Source organism: Capricornis sumatraensis, chromosome 6 (genome assembly GCF_032405125.1).
Source record: "Capricornis sumatraensis isolate serow.1 chromosome 6, serow.2, whole genome shotgun sequence".
Lineage (NCBI taxonomy): Eukaryota > Metazoa > Chordata > Mammalia > Artiodactyla > Bovidae > Capricornis > Capricornis sumatraensis.
In genome coordinates this window covers 25484815-25500359 of record NC_091074.1, presented here as the reverse complement: position 1 = coordinate 25500359, position 15545 = coordinate 25484815, and the positions used below count along the sequence as shown (strand labels likewise).

General features: G+C 36.2%; 1 protein-coding gene across 3 annotated transcripts in view; it reads right to left on the bottom strand.

The window, feature by feature from the left end:
• PLAA (phospholipase A2 activating protein) overlaps positions 1-15545 on the bottom strand; it is a 37612-nt gene that overhangs the window by 12215 nt on the left and 9852 nt on the right. For all 3 annotated transcript variants that reach the window (XM_068974016.1, XM_068974017.1, XM_068974018.1), the window contains exons 3-9: positions 10467-10567; positions 10259-10379; positions 8164-8331; positions 7552-7687; positions 5268-5437; positions 1448-1605; positions 537-756 (exon numbers count right to left, since the gene is read on the bottom strand). In XM_068974016.1, the coding sequence (XP_068830117.1) occupies positions 537-756; positions 1448-1605; positions 5268-5437; positions 7552-7687; positions 8164-8331; positions 10259-10379; positions 10467-10567 (1074 nt within the window). The remainder of the gene's footprint in view (positions 1-536; positions 757-1447; positions 1606-5267; positions 5438-7551; positions 7688-8163; positions 8332-10258; positions 10380-10466; positions 10568-15545) is intronic.

Genomic DNA, 15545 nt, shown 5'->3' with positions numbered 1-15545 from the left:
ACTGGGGTTATAATACTCCTGGCATGAAAACCTAATCCCATTTATAACCCTTTAAACGCACTGTATACTATGTAATAAATAAGTGACTTAAAATGAACATGATGAATACAAATAACACATAAACTAAAATTACCCACAGTTCAGTTCTAGACTTGATGCATAACTAACCAGTTTAGCCCCATGTAAAAACAGAATTTCTATTCAATAAATTTCACCAAAATAACATGAAGCAGTAACATGAAGAAACTTACAAGTTTCTTTTCATTTCAAATGGCTGAATTAGTTTCTTAATTTTATTTAGTTTACAGTGTGGCTGTATTGTTGAAAGAGAACAATTTATAATTATTTCTATAAATACAAAATTACTATATAATTTGAAGCTCAAAAATATAAATCTGCTGTAGATCTTATTTTTTATTTTTTTAATTTAAATAGTTAATCATAATAGGTGTTTAAATACACACACACACACACAAAAGGTAATCAACACTGATGGGAGTATTAATATATAAGACTTAATACAAACCCTAACTTACCTGTAAAAGGATCTGAAAAACTGGTGTTCCCGAGTCCCAACATTTGACCTTTTGTGTTATCAATAATAAACTTAGCCACCTGATCCAAAAACATAGGATTCAAATCATTCTTCTGTAAGAAGTTGTATGCAGCTAACCAGGGATCATCAGTGATATTATATGGCAATTTATATGATGGTCCACCTTCATTGACATCAATTGAGAAAACATAATCAAATTCCTTAAACGGGAATATAATAAGGAGATAAATGATTACTGTCTGTTCATATATATTAAAGACATATATAACACAGAGTTATTTTAATAATGATAGTGTTAAACTTTCTCCAAAGCACAATGCTAAAACTTCTACAGGACAGATAATGATTAACAGCAACCATCTGCATGTGCGGTAAGAATGGTAGTTCTCCGGAGTAGACTTAGGGCATGGATTATGACAACACATAAACTGTAAAACCAAAGACTGGTTGGCAATTAGCTGATCTCAAGGCCAAAAGTATTAGCTGTTGAAAACATGTTCATAAAACACATGCCAGCATTATAAGCACAGCCCTGCAGGGTCCCTCGTGGCCTGTCAAGTTAAATATAGCTAGGCATGGAGCATGAGATGAAAGGTGGCACAGAAGTGCCAAACCCAAAATGGTCGGGAATAGCTTATGCATCTAACTACCTAAAGGCAAATCATGGCCAAGGCATCTATCACAAAAGGAGTTCTCTCTGCATGCAAAGATACTTAAAAAAACAAACAAAAAAAACTGCTGAAAGACTGAGAGAGAATCTCCCCATTGAAATGTATTTTTAAATGTCAAAATACCAAAGACAATTTTATTAGCATGGGGAAAGGGAAACAAAACCATTAATTTGTCAAATGCTTTAAGACAATGGTAATTAGAAACCAGAACTTGACATACTTTCCCTTCATATAAAACTTTTCCAGACGTTTGCTGACTAGCACCAGAGGAGCCAACAACATCACCAATTTTTATCCACCTCCTTTCATTAACACTCCACTGGTAGGCTTCGACTTTCTCTCCATCTCTGATTAGACGAGTCTGTCCTTCTCTAGTACCTTAAAATAAAAATTGTGTAAGTCAGAGAATGACAGAGTAAAATTTACAAACATTCAGACCGAAAATTTTTAATGTTACAGTTTATATCTAAAATATTAAACAAAATATTTTAAAGCATAATTCTAGCAGAAAATGGTCAAAAAGAAAATAATGCTTCAAAGGAAACTCTATTAAATAAAGGATGTTTAGAAAGATGTGAGTCTACTAAAAAAGTGGCTGGCTAATCAAAAATAAAATGAGTTTTATTAATAAATGTCTTCTGACAATACTTCATTTCAGTAAATGATTCTCCATTCTTCTAGCTGATCAGGCCAAAAAGAGTAGAAGAGTGATTCCTTTATCTCAACTCTAACCCTACAGCAAATTCCATCAGCTCTATCATTAAAATATAGCTAGAACAACTAACTCTTCTCACCATCTCCAATGCTACCTATTGCTACAAGCCACCAGTATTTCTTAGTTGGACTGATTCAATGGCCTCCTACTATAGGCCCTGGAGCCCTCTAGAGTCTTATTACACTGGCTGTTTATTGTGCTTAATATATTCTCCACACAGATGTTGGCAAGATTTGCTTCCGAGCCTCCTTAGGAACTTTACCTGAAAGTCACATTCTCACAAGGCCTTCAGTGACAGAGGCACCTAGCTGTCCTCTAGAAATTCCTGCTCCTATTCCAATGGAGTCCCAAGATTACATACTGAGTAATGGTCAGTGGAATCCAGGTGGGTGTGGTATAAGTTCAGTCGCTTAGTTGTGTTGGACTCTTTGCGACTCCATGGACTGCAGCACGCCAGGCTTCCCTTTCCATCACCAACTCTTCAAGCCTACTCAAACTCATGTCCATCGAGTTGGTGATGCCATCCAGCCATCTCATCCTCTGTCCTCCCCTTCTCTTCCCGCCTTCAATCTTTCCTAGCATCAGGGTCTTTCCCAATGGGTCAATTCTTTGCATCAGGTGGCCAAAGTATTGGAGTTTCAGCTTCAGCTTCAGGGTATGATATATGCTGGTTCCAAACCTAGTCCATCATTTTCTACCCTCCCCTCTTATACTATCTAGTGACTGAATGTCTGTAACCAAGGAGACCCTGCAAGCACCTGCTGAAGATGGTGATTTCAGCTTGGGCACCTGAATAACTCAGAGGAGTATACACTCCAGGACACCCTGTCATCAACTGAACTCTAAATGTACAACAAATAAACCTCTTGTGTTAAGCCACTGAGATTTTAGGATTTATCTGTTATAGCAACTAGTGTTATCCTAAGTAGTATACATTTCCTGACCACTGAATTTATAACTCCTGTTTTGTTTTTTATTAAAACTCAACTCCTGCTTTACTTTTCCCATAGAATTTATCATGATCTGACATACTTGTATATCTACTTACTTTTTAATTATCTGCCTCCTCCTGTAGAGTATAAATTTGTGAGAAAAGAATCTATATTCTGCAGAGTTTAGAACAATGCCAGGCACACAGTAAGTACCTAGTAAATATTTACTGAATGTGTATATATGTATGGACAAAAAGATTACATTTTTTCAAAGAACTATAAGAATATTAAAAACATGAAACGATATGAACGTATTCAAACTCTAGTTTCAGAAACCCAAAGAAATTTTTTTATGTGGGTTGTTTCAGTTGATTTACTGAATTTGAAATTAAAAATGAGAAGAATAAAAATATATTTACTTCATGGAAAACAGTAAGTGATCTCTTTGTTATTGTTGTTTAGTCATTAAGCCGTGTCTGAGTCTTTTGCAACACCATGGACAAGAGCCCACCAGGCTCCTCTGTCCATAGGATTTCCCAGGCAAACATACTGGAGTAGATTGCCATTTCCTTCCCTAGGGGATCTTCTGGACCTAGAGACTGAACCTGTGTCTCCTGCATTGGCAGGCAGATTCTATACCACTGAGCCACCAGGGAAGCCGAATAGATCCATTACATATTGAATAAGTTATCATACCTGCCCCTGCATTTAACCTTTGTAATTTGTTGTTTGGTTGAAGTATATCAAGAAAATCCCACCTCACAAGGATAATGCAGTTGAAAAGAGAGGACTCGCCTAATAGCCGTTTTAGAAAAATGTGGATATTCTACACGGGCAGATCCTAAAAGGTTACAACTTTGGAATCTAAAATCATATCAGTGAACTTGTCATGCTTTATTACACTAAAATCCATTGGTCCATCAAACTCTGAACAGTTCTTTTACTCATTTATGATTCTGTTAGACCACAAACTGGTCATCTGGAAAACACTGATTAAATCACTGATCTATGCAGATCTTCCATATGACTACACATTTTATTATTCAATATTAAAAAGTCGCATTTGTTAATATTACCAATGATGTTACAAGTCTTTCAAAATTTCAATTTTCAGTTGGAAGTTTGAATTTTATCTTTGGCAACAAATACTATCAATTGTTTTCCTTAAAGTGACATGCTCATTCCATTCATTTTCCAAAAAAGGCCTGCCAAATACCTAAGTCTGAATAACTACAGCTGTTCTTTCAAATGAAAGTGGCATTCCATGAAAAAAGGGAAAGTTCAGCCTGCAACTCCAATGACTGCAGAAGTACTTATCCCAGAGGCATGTGGTGCTCTGGTATACTGTAGGTGTACTTTACAACTTGTCATCCAGAACGTTAAAGATGTGTACTAAAGGGCCAAAATGCAATTTTTAATGCTTTTTCAGGAACATTCTTAAGAGCAGATGCATTTTTTCTTAAAAACAACAACTGCATGCCAGTGAAGAACACCATGACTACCTGAACAGTTTGGTGCCACTGCCTTGATCTGTGTACTAAGGAGCCAGCAGTTCTACCCCATAAATGCAGATGTTAACACAGTGTTAAAAGTCAAATAACATTTTTGTATTACAAAACTAGTTATGACCATATGAATATCCTGAAAGGATCTCAGAACCCCCAGGGATCCATGGATCAAGGGATCATGGATCCATCCAACACAAAGTTTCATTTGAGACAACCACTGTTCTAATTTTAAGCTCAAATGATGCCCAACTCATTAAGTAGATATTGCATTATTTAAACTCATTTTTAGTCTATAGAGCCTCTCAGAGAATCAAGTCAACCAAAAGTTATTAAATTAGTGACTTCTGCTACCATATATATGAACTAAGTATTGAAAAAAAGAAAACATTCCTGTTTATGGGGAACTTAGCTCAAAGTCTTTAAAACGATGAGGCAGAGGCAAAAATAATATGGTTTCTCATTGTGATTATGCATAATAAAAATTCTCAGAAATTGGTGCCTGGCAATGAAAATAATACTGAATGACTTAAAACAATCTCTTTTTCCTGTCACTCATTATTCCAAAAGTCAAACATGGTAACTTTTTTACTACTGCTGCTGCTAAGTCGCTTCAGTCGTGTCTGACTCTGTGCGACCCCATAGACGGCAGCCCACCAAGCTCCGCTGTCCCTGGGATTCTCCAGGCAAGAACACTGGAGTGGGTTGCCATTTCCTTCTCCAATGCATGAAAGTGAAAAGTGAAAGTGAAGTTGCTCAGTCGTGTCTGACTTTTCGCGACCCCACGGACTGCAGCTCATCAGGCTCCTCCGTCCGTGGGATTTTCTAGGCAAGAGTACTGGAGTGGGGTGCCATTGCCTTCTCCTTTAGATACACTGAAATATTTACCAGGTTCATTCAGATGTTCCCTCCCAGGAAGTTGCTCAGCATTAATGTCCCCTAAGTCACCAGTTTTGGAATCAATGGTTGCTTGAGAGAGTTCTCTTTCAAAAGCCTTGATTTCCTCAGCACTTGCTGTCCGATCCTCTGATTCTGTAAACACTCTAATAATACCATCACTGTAATGAAACAGAAACTGATTTTAAGTCATTACCACAATGTATTAACATTATCACACTTAAAAGATCCAAAGCAAAAATAATCTGAATATATGAATATGAAAAATGTTACTACATATTTATTGCTGAATATAGAACTATGCTGATTTCAGCACACTACTCTCTACTTTCTAAAGCAACAGAAAGGATGGAAAAAGACTTTTTAAGAAAAAAGTTACTGACAAAGAACAAAGAGATATATATTTAAGACAATTTTCAATCCCAAATTAAATATTTACCATCACAAAAAACTACAGATATAGCATACACTTTCAAAGTCAGTATTACACAGGTATTACGGTATACAGAAGAGTGGTAAACTGTTTCACTTACAAAGGGCTCAAATGCCCAACATAAGGCTTAGAAAATACTAGATGCTTGATATCCATTCATTAGAAACACATGGAGCCTATCCTTGCTATTCCATTAATTAGCAATGTTACCCCCAAAAAAGAAAAAAACAAAAACAAAAACAGCTTTACCTCTGAACTAGATGGCAGGCCCAATTTCTATTCTTGGGAAAATGACTTAGTTTCCATAATTTCTCTTTTCAAAATTTTGTGGTGAGGGAGGCAAGTTACCCACTTTCAACTGTATTAATCTCACTCAGCTCTATAAGAACTTTCTTACTTAACCTTCTACTAACAGCAAATGTTATCACTTTATTTATTTTTCTTCAATTTTAAATAAGTTTAGGGTGAAAATAACTAGACCAACATATCGACCCTGACCCAGCCAAGGAGTGAAACACATGTGCTTTAGTAGACCCCATTCTCTTACGGCTGTCGCTCTCTTTTTCTTCTTGCCTTCAATGCCAGCGTAGCCTGTGATCCTTTCCTTTATCCATTTCTTCAAAAAGTCTGTCTCCTCTTACTACCTATTTCTATCAAAATGTGATGTCAAAGAAGTCACTACTAACATCTTTCAAAGCAAATCCAAAAGCTTTTCTAACTTTTCATTCCTTAACCCCTCATGTACTCACTGACACTGATCACACTTGGCCTCCAAAATCTCTTTTCTCCAAGTCTGAATTTCAACATATGGATTGTTTTTTCTCTTTTCGGCTACTGGCTTTTCTTTCTCTATCCACAGTGTATCACAAATTCAGCCTTTAGTACTGCTCCTTCCCTTCTGTTTCTTCTCTCAGATGCCCTATCCCTGGTCTCTGGAAGTCTGATGCCAATCTTGATCTGTGGTCCCAGCTGTTACACTGGGATCCAGTCCAACTGCCTGAGTGTGACTACACAGCACAGGTCCCAGGAGGTTATCACCTTTCTCACTAGACGTTCTGGCACTTCTCCATTTTTATTAACGTGGACTTCTACTCATTCAAACTTTGAAACTTTATCCTTTTCTTTCATCCCCTTTCTGATCATTTTCCCTCTGCATTACCTCACTTTTTTGTCTTTTATCTATTAATACTGTGGGGGTAATAATATTTCATAACTTTACATCCCACTCCTACAGTTGCTTTTTAATTTGGTTTCCTGTCCATTGTCACTACTAGTTAAATCTAACCTACATATTTAATAATTCCTAAGTTTTGTTCACCACTTCTTACTCAAGAGCTATAACCCTTTAACCCCAAGCACTGAATCTAACAAATGCTGGGCATTCCAGGTTCTTCATGATTAAGCTCCACCCTACCATCTTACCACTATCATCCACTGCTCCCTAGAACTGGTCCTCCACCATTTTCCTTCATTTCCCACACACATCACTCCAGGTCCCATGCCACACTTTACTTGTACTTCTATTTTTGATAGAAACTTTCTTTGCTGTTTTTATTCATTATCTTTCAAAACCCAATTCAAATTTCTCCTCCAAATGGTTTGCCCATACCAATTTGTAATTTCTCTCATTTCAAGTTTCAACTGTACAACCTGTAATACAATATTAATGTAATATATCATGTATCACTAACACAAAAGCTGTTATACCTACTACTGTTTTGTTTAGTAACACAAATGTGCCTGTGATCTCCCCAGTTCACCTGAAATTCTATGGCTTATCTCTGTGCACCTTACCTAAGGTCTAGACACATATTATTGATTGATTGACTAGAACGTGAATACCTCGCACCAACCACAATGTCACCATTGTCCAGCACACAGCAGCACCATATAGACTGAGCTGGAAGTCGGATTGTTTGAGCACATTCCCCATGTTTCCAGATTCTCAGAGATCTGTCTTCTGCTGTTGTCACAAAATCTAAAATTAATGAATATGGGAAAAATTAGCCTGAATAAATAATATTCAGTACATTTATATATACTATCTTTCTAAATAGGCATACAGATTTTTAAACCCCGAAGTACTTATAAATTATAGTTCTAAATTTTATGTATATGTCACTTGTACCATATACAACTTCAAAAAATTACATTTTTGTATATTTGCATCTTACTATACTTTACACCAGTAAATTATATGAAATCTTTCTTCAGATGCCCAAGAACTTTTTACAACACAACCATCAAGTCTGAATGAATATAAAGATGATCATACAGTTTTCTCCTTAGGAAAAATATATTTACAAAATAAAGTTACTAAATTATTCAAATTACAGTTAGCAAACTGAAAACTGATTTAAACCATTAGCACTCTGCACCACCTCCCCAACCTGAAGATGGGACAGAACCACACTCAACACAGAATTTTAAATATGTAGTATAAGACAATCTTACCTTTACAATTTGGAAAGACAGATATGCTATAAATATAATTTGTATGACCATAAAATACTTCAAGACACTCGCCAGTGATTTGCCACCTTCGAATACTAGCATCATTTGCACAGGAGAGAAATTCTGTTTCACTCAAAATTGCCAAGCCTCTTACACAGTCTTCATGCCCTGTATTAAAATATATATATATAAATATAAATCAATAAAAATGGATCATTTGGTTGATGGCTCTATGTCTTTTAATTTACTAACACTATTAAACATACCAGTGAATATTAAAAACTGACTTTCAAGTTAGAGAAATACATTTTTTTCCCCTTAGAAAAGCCTGGTAGCCAAGACTGGTAGTGTAGTTTTGGCAGTATTTTTTAATCACCAGTCTTATCATATCTTCTCTACATTATTTCTTAAAACCTTCCAGAAATGGGATTTTGATCCACAGATTTTTTTTTTTTTTTTTAAAGAAAGTCCTTTATTTATTTGTTGGCTGTGCGGCATGCAGGGCCTTAGTTCCCAACCAGGGATCAGACTTGATCACCTGTGGTGTAAGCATAAAGTCTTAACCATTGGACTGACAGGGAAGTTCCCCCATGATTTTTATTTGAGAATTCAACTTTTCTTTCCCAGTAACAAGAGTTATTATTCATAACATACACAATACTCAAATATAACAGATGAATAACAAATAGCCCCGCAATTTCTCACTACATAATACTAAGATTAGTATTTATAAAGCACCAAGAAAAGAAAAACCAGGATTACAAAAAAGATTTCAATTATTTAAGTTTGAAATAAAATCTATCATAGGATAAACTTTATTCAAATGTGAAATAGGTTGAGAGAGATTAATTTATCTAAAACCACACAAAGTAGCAGAGTTAAAGCAAGAATTGAAGTTTCCTGCCTCTTATTTCCTACCACTTTTGATTCAAATAACAACTTCTCTTACTCTTTTGATTCAACCAAAACATATAAAGCCAAACATTGCTGTTTTACCATGGGAAATATTTCTTAATTTATATAAATGAAGGCATTAAAATGATAAAATAAAAATTAAAGACTTGATTTTTTTAAAGGGCAAGAATTTATTGAATTAAAACTTGTGTTATTGTATAACTATATATACGTGTATTCCTTTCTTTCAAAGGACATTAAATGTTTTTAAAAACGTAAAAAGATTCAATTTTTTCAATATTAATTGAAGCACTGTGGATGTCGTTACAATGTTTTTTAAAAGGACAAAACATTTTCAGAAGTTTGTAATCTATAAAGGAGATCAGACATCTAAACCTTTCCCATGCTCAGTATTTGCTGATTTAGATGACCTATAACAGATTAATAAAACTTGACACATATAGTGTATGTATGGAAGCAGAAACAGGGGGATGTTCTGTTATAACTCATTGTCCATTTTCCACCTACAAATAGTTTTATCTGCACAAGGGACATCTTGCAGTATTATCCAGGATGTTGATCAACTTTAAGGAATAAATAGAAGCAAAGAAAAACAAACAAAAATCACATCAAAAATTTAAGTGCCACACAAATAAATCATCAGTACTAATATTAGATAGCCAATTCCTCATTTTAGGAGTTATTTAATAGCTGAGGTTTTACAAGACTACCCACCCGAAAGTACAACATAAACAAAGCCTGAAAATTCTTATTATTAAACACTGTATTTCAATATTAATAAAAGCATGAGTGAGGTTGTCCTCACATATGAAGGTAACTCAATTGACCCACACTTAGTAAGACTTATGCTTGGAAGTTTCAGGCTAAATCGTTCAAATGACAACCAAAATATAACTGAGTACCAAAATTACGTAAATAACATACATAGAAGCACAGAGCCATATTATAGCTTATGAAGTAGCTATGTATTAGCCCATATCTGGTTGTCTTATGACAGATCTCAGCACAGCTTTTAAAAAGATATGACATATTAACTGTCAGAAAATTTATACTCACCCAAATTAAATGGCTGAAATACACTGTTTTTCAAGTATCCCTTTAAAACGTCTAAATTTTAAAAAAAATCATCTGTGCAAATATGAAGCAATGAGATTACAAAAGCTGTCTACTGTGATCTTACCAGAAAAAGTCCTCTCGCATCTTCCAGCTTTCCACAGTTTAATAGTCTTGTCTGCTGATCCAGTTAACATTAAGCCCTGTTCAGGTAATATCTTTACTGCCCAAACTGCAGCTGTATGACCCTGTGAGGAAAATGGGTATTAAGGTAAGTTGCCACAGAATCATCATATTTAATTATCTTATCAAATACTCGCACAGAACTACTGTACCTGTAAGGTCATCATGCATTTGTCATTCAGCCAGACTTTAGCCGTTGTGTCCCACGAGCCACTAAGTAATGTCCCAAACTTGCCAGAAGAAAGACTACAAACTAAAGGAGAAAAAGGTTAATTAACATATTTTCACAGAGAAAAATGCTCAATCTTGCCAGTTACTAAAACACTATAATTTTAAATACACTTTATGAAGTGAGGGTATTTAGCTAATTAAGGCTTAACTCAATGGAACTACAGAAAAGCACAGACTCTGGGGCCGGGCTCCCTGGATCCAAGTCCTAACCATGCCATTTAGGAGCTATCTGACCACAGGGATATTATTTAACATCAGATTCCTCATCTGTAAAAGGAGGGAGCAGGATTAAGTGGGTTGCACAATCCCTTCCAGTTCTAAGAAACTATACAGAAAAATAATGCAAAAGATTTTGGAACACTATATGGTTATTTAGGGTCACGCTAGTCAACATGACAAAAAAAGAGTCAAGCTAAGTGTTCAACAGTAATGAGATGGCTAATTAAATGCTTTATCTTGATGTAAAACTGTATAAGCTAAAAATTATAAATATGAAAAATTATCTAAAAACATGGAAACAAAAAAGTCAAGAGTTCTGATTTTAAATGGCAGATTGTCCGCAGTAATGCTATAAATGGTCTTAATTTACAAGGACAAAGAAGACAAAATAATATAACTGACTTAGCAAAAAGGAAGAGGTTACACAGAAAGAGATTAGAAGCAGAGTAACTGGCCCCACAAAACTATGAGACTTAGTATCCACTAGGTTCCACAGAGGATGGGGCTAAGCAGAGAATCTAAGAAATGAGAACTGTGATTCAAAGCCTGCACACAATGCAGTGAAACACTAGAACTCTCCTCTCAGCCTACAGTGTCAGGAAAGTACATCCTCACCCACTGCAGGAAGGAGATTGGAGGTTTATCCTCTGGAGGAAATGCAGCTGAGTTTCTAGACTCAGGTCACCAGGCGTAATAAACGGCTGGAATAAGGAGCCCCAAGAAACACGGGGGAATGAGCAGAAAGTCTCCATCCTAAAATGTGGTATCTATACCTGCTCCCACAAAACCAGCAGTCAGGCATATATCGATCTCCATTCACCTAGGCAAGAGGCCAGGAGCATCCTTAGAGGACTGAATAATGTTAAAGAACTCCAGATGCAGACATTTGAGAGGATTTCCATCTAAAATGTTAGGCCATCAGCTCAACCTCTAACAAAGACCACCAATCACCAAGCTCCAGCCACATGAAAAAGAAAAACCAAAACAAAGAAACAGAAAAATAAGGGGTAAAGGGCTTGAGCGATACATAAGAAACAAATCCAATTTCTGAAAGTGGAAGAAAAATCTTCAATCTGGTATTATTTGCAAACAGGTATTATATAAAAAAAGAACTAATGAGAGACCAAGAAAAATAAATGCTAAAAATAGAAGAACCAAACTAAAAAACCAGGGGGGCGGGAAGTCTGAGAATTGGACCCAAAAGGCAAAGATATAGAAAACAGGAAAGGATAGTTAAGAAAGTCAGAAAATAATTTTAGAATGTCAAACATCTAAGTAACAGAGATTCCAAAAAGAAGTAACTGGGGAAGGAGGAGAAACTGGGGCAGAAAACAAAGAAACAGTATAAGAAAGATTCCCTCAAAGTGAAGGTCAAGATATCCAGACTGAATGAACCTACAGAAGTGTCCAGTGAAAGGCACTTTAAGAAACAGAGACAGAGATGCACTGTGATATTTCATAACATTAGAAATAGAGACGATCCCAAAAGTTTGGGAAGGGACCAGAAGGGTCCCATAGAAAAGACAGGAGAAATGGCATCAAACTTCTAAATAACACCATACACTAAAAGGCAATAGAACAATGCCTTCAAAATTCTGGAGTTAAATGGATTTAACACAGGATTCTACATCTAGCCAAATTAACAGTCAAATATAAGACTAGAATAAAGCTATTTTCCGATATGCAAATACAAAATATATTTAACCCCCATGTTACAGCTTTCTTAGGAAGCTGCAACAGCTGTATTATACTAAAGAGTAAGCTAAGAATGATGAAAACAAGGGATCTAGGAAATAGGGAAATCTGGAGATGACATTAACCCAGGGAGTATGAATGCAACAGGTGGCTAAAAGGAACCAAGAGGGAGGTTTCCAGGAAGCACACAGAACATGTAAAGATTTTAATGTGCATGGTAGCCATTAGTGATATTCATAAAATATTTTCTGCTCTTTACCTTCTAAGCAAATTATAAGACTGAACTTCTTCAGTTCCTTTGGCTTTAGGCATGTTACATGACTTGTTCTGGCATTGAGAAATTGAGCAGAAATCATGTTACTTCCAGGTGGAAGCTTTAAGAACAGGAGCTCAATTAGGCCATGCTCCTCCCCACTGCTCCAGCATCTGTGAAAGCACATGCCGCACTGGAGCCTGTCATCTGGATACCTGCTGCACTGGAGCTACAGGAAGCAAAGCAAGCTGACTGCATTAAGCCACTGTGACACTGGAGCTGTCTGTTACCACAATGTCACCTAGCCTACTTCACTGAGTCAGAATTAGCAGCAAAAGTGAGGCACCACTAAAGTAAGTACCTGAAATATATGGGACTAGTGTAATAGACAGGTGATGAGGAGATTGCTAACACAGAAGAGAAGACCAATGATCCTTATTACGTAGTAAGGAACATTTGGTAAAGGTGCCACTGGCATTCACTCAGGACACGATAAACTTGTTATCTAAAGAAAGGCTGGAAAATGGGACTCCTGCGTTAGGTGTCATTTACTGTTGGACACATCCAGCTAGGTAGTAAAAGAAAGGAATGAGATCAAAAACTGGTTGGCTCCCAAGCAGGAATGAAGAGTCCAAACCTAGGGATTTGCAGAGCTGGAAGAGCCAATTGCTTCTCAAGCCCAGGTGAAAAATAACCCTAGAAGTCCTTTCTGTACCAAAGGACAAGTGACATCCAGCTACATAACAGGTACAACTCAGAAACATGGCCATCCATCTGCACAGTGCCAAAACTTCCAAATGGATTTAAAGTATGTTCAAAACAAAGAAAATTAAGGTTGTTGCCAAGAAAATAAACGCTTTCAACTGGGAAAATAGCTCAGGGAAAAGAACCTAAAGGCTCAGCTTTTCCAGTTAACTCATGTCCTTGGAAGGAAAGTGATGACCAACCTACATAGCATATTAAAAAGCAGAGATATTACTTTGCCAACAAAGGTCCATCTAGTCAAGGCTATGGTTTTTCCAGTGGTCATGTATGGATGTGAGAGTTGGACTGTGAAGAAGGCTGAACGCCGAAGAATTGATGCTTTTGAACTGTGGTGTTGGAGAAGACTCTTGAGAGTCCCTTGGATTGCAAGGAAATCTAATCAGTCCATTCTAAAGGAGATCAGTCCTGGGCGTTCTTTGGAAGGAATGATGCTAAAGCTGAAACTCCAGTACTTTGGCCACCTTATGCGAGGAGCTGACTCATTGGAAAAGACCCTGATGCTGGGAAGGATTGGGGGCAGGAGGAGAAGGGGACGACAGAGGATGAGATGGCTGAATGGCATCACTGACTCGATTGGGTGAACTCTGGGAGTTGGTGATGGACAGGGAGGCCTGGCGTGCTGTGATTCATGGGGTCGCAAAGAGTCGGACATGACTAGGCGACTGAACTGAACTAAATGTAACTGGAAAGTGTTACACATATGTTGACTAAAAAACAGTACCACTCTACCATTTAGAACATAAAATATGGGCTAGAAAGCTGACAAAAAAACAACATGACAAGGATGTCAATCATTAATTTCTTCATCTTCAACTCACTGATGTGGTATTTTTCAAACTAAAAAAGAGAAAGTTAAAAAGAAAGAAATGACACTGGCCCCAAATCATTAAGCAACTTAACAAAATAATAAAAGATAACCTATGATAAAGTAGAAATAAACCAAGCAGAAAAAATACCCTTAAAATACGAAGCAATATTTTTACTGCACAGGTTTCTATGAGAAACACCTTTACAAAATCAAGATACATATGATTACATAAAATAAACCTCTGCATTACAAAAACAGGAAAACAAGAACATATATAAAGCAAAGAAAGATAATGATATGAAAAAATATTTGCAATTTGTATCAAAGGGTTAATAACTAATTTATAAAGGACTTTTAAATAGTCAATAACCCTATATTATATGGGCAAGAATATAGCTCTCAGGGGGACAAAATGCCAATGAGCCTTCCATATTTTAAAAGATGCCCCTCTCCATAATGAGAGATGCAATTTACCCCATACTAAAACGTCATTTTTCACTTATCGTTTTGGCAACAATCTAAAAATCTGACAACATATTTGACTGGTAAGGGAAGAAGGGACTCAAATATTGCTGCTGGAAATGCAATAAAGGCTATGACACCAAATGAGGGGGTTTGGCAATGACTAATAAAATTACATGTGCACTTACCCTTTGATCCAGAACTGGATAGCATACCTAAATTACACCCACACACACACAAACCCAACCAAAAGACAACCATACGGGCAAAAGATTGGAAACTTAGATATCCATCAACAGGAGACCAGCTGAACAAGCTAAAATAGCTTTAGTATAGCTACACAATGAAATATAATGCCACTGTAAAAATGAACAAAGATTTCTATATACAGCAATGAAGTATTCCAGGACAGTACTATCAAGTAAAAATAGCCAGGGTAGAAAACTAAATACAGTATGTTACCTTCTATCTAAGAAAGGGGTAACATAGATATGCTATTTTTCTTTTTTTTTTCAGAAAGAACAGAGCTATTAAAAAAAACTAGTCACTTACAGGGAGGGGATATATATATATATATAATATATGACTGATTCACATTGCTGTATGGTAGAAACTGACACAACACGGTACAGCAATTTTCCTCCAATTAAAAAATAAAATATCACATGAAAATAGAGTAATACAAAAAATTACTTATAAGAAAAGGACGGTGTGAGAAAGCAACACAGACTTCTCTGTACTCATCGTGTTAAACAGTTTTCTTTGTAAACTTTATGCTTTATATAATTACAAAACAAA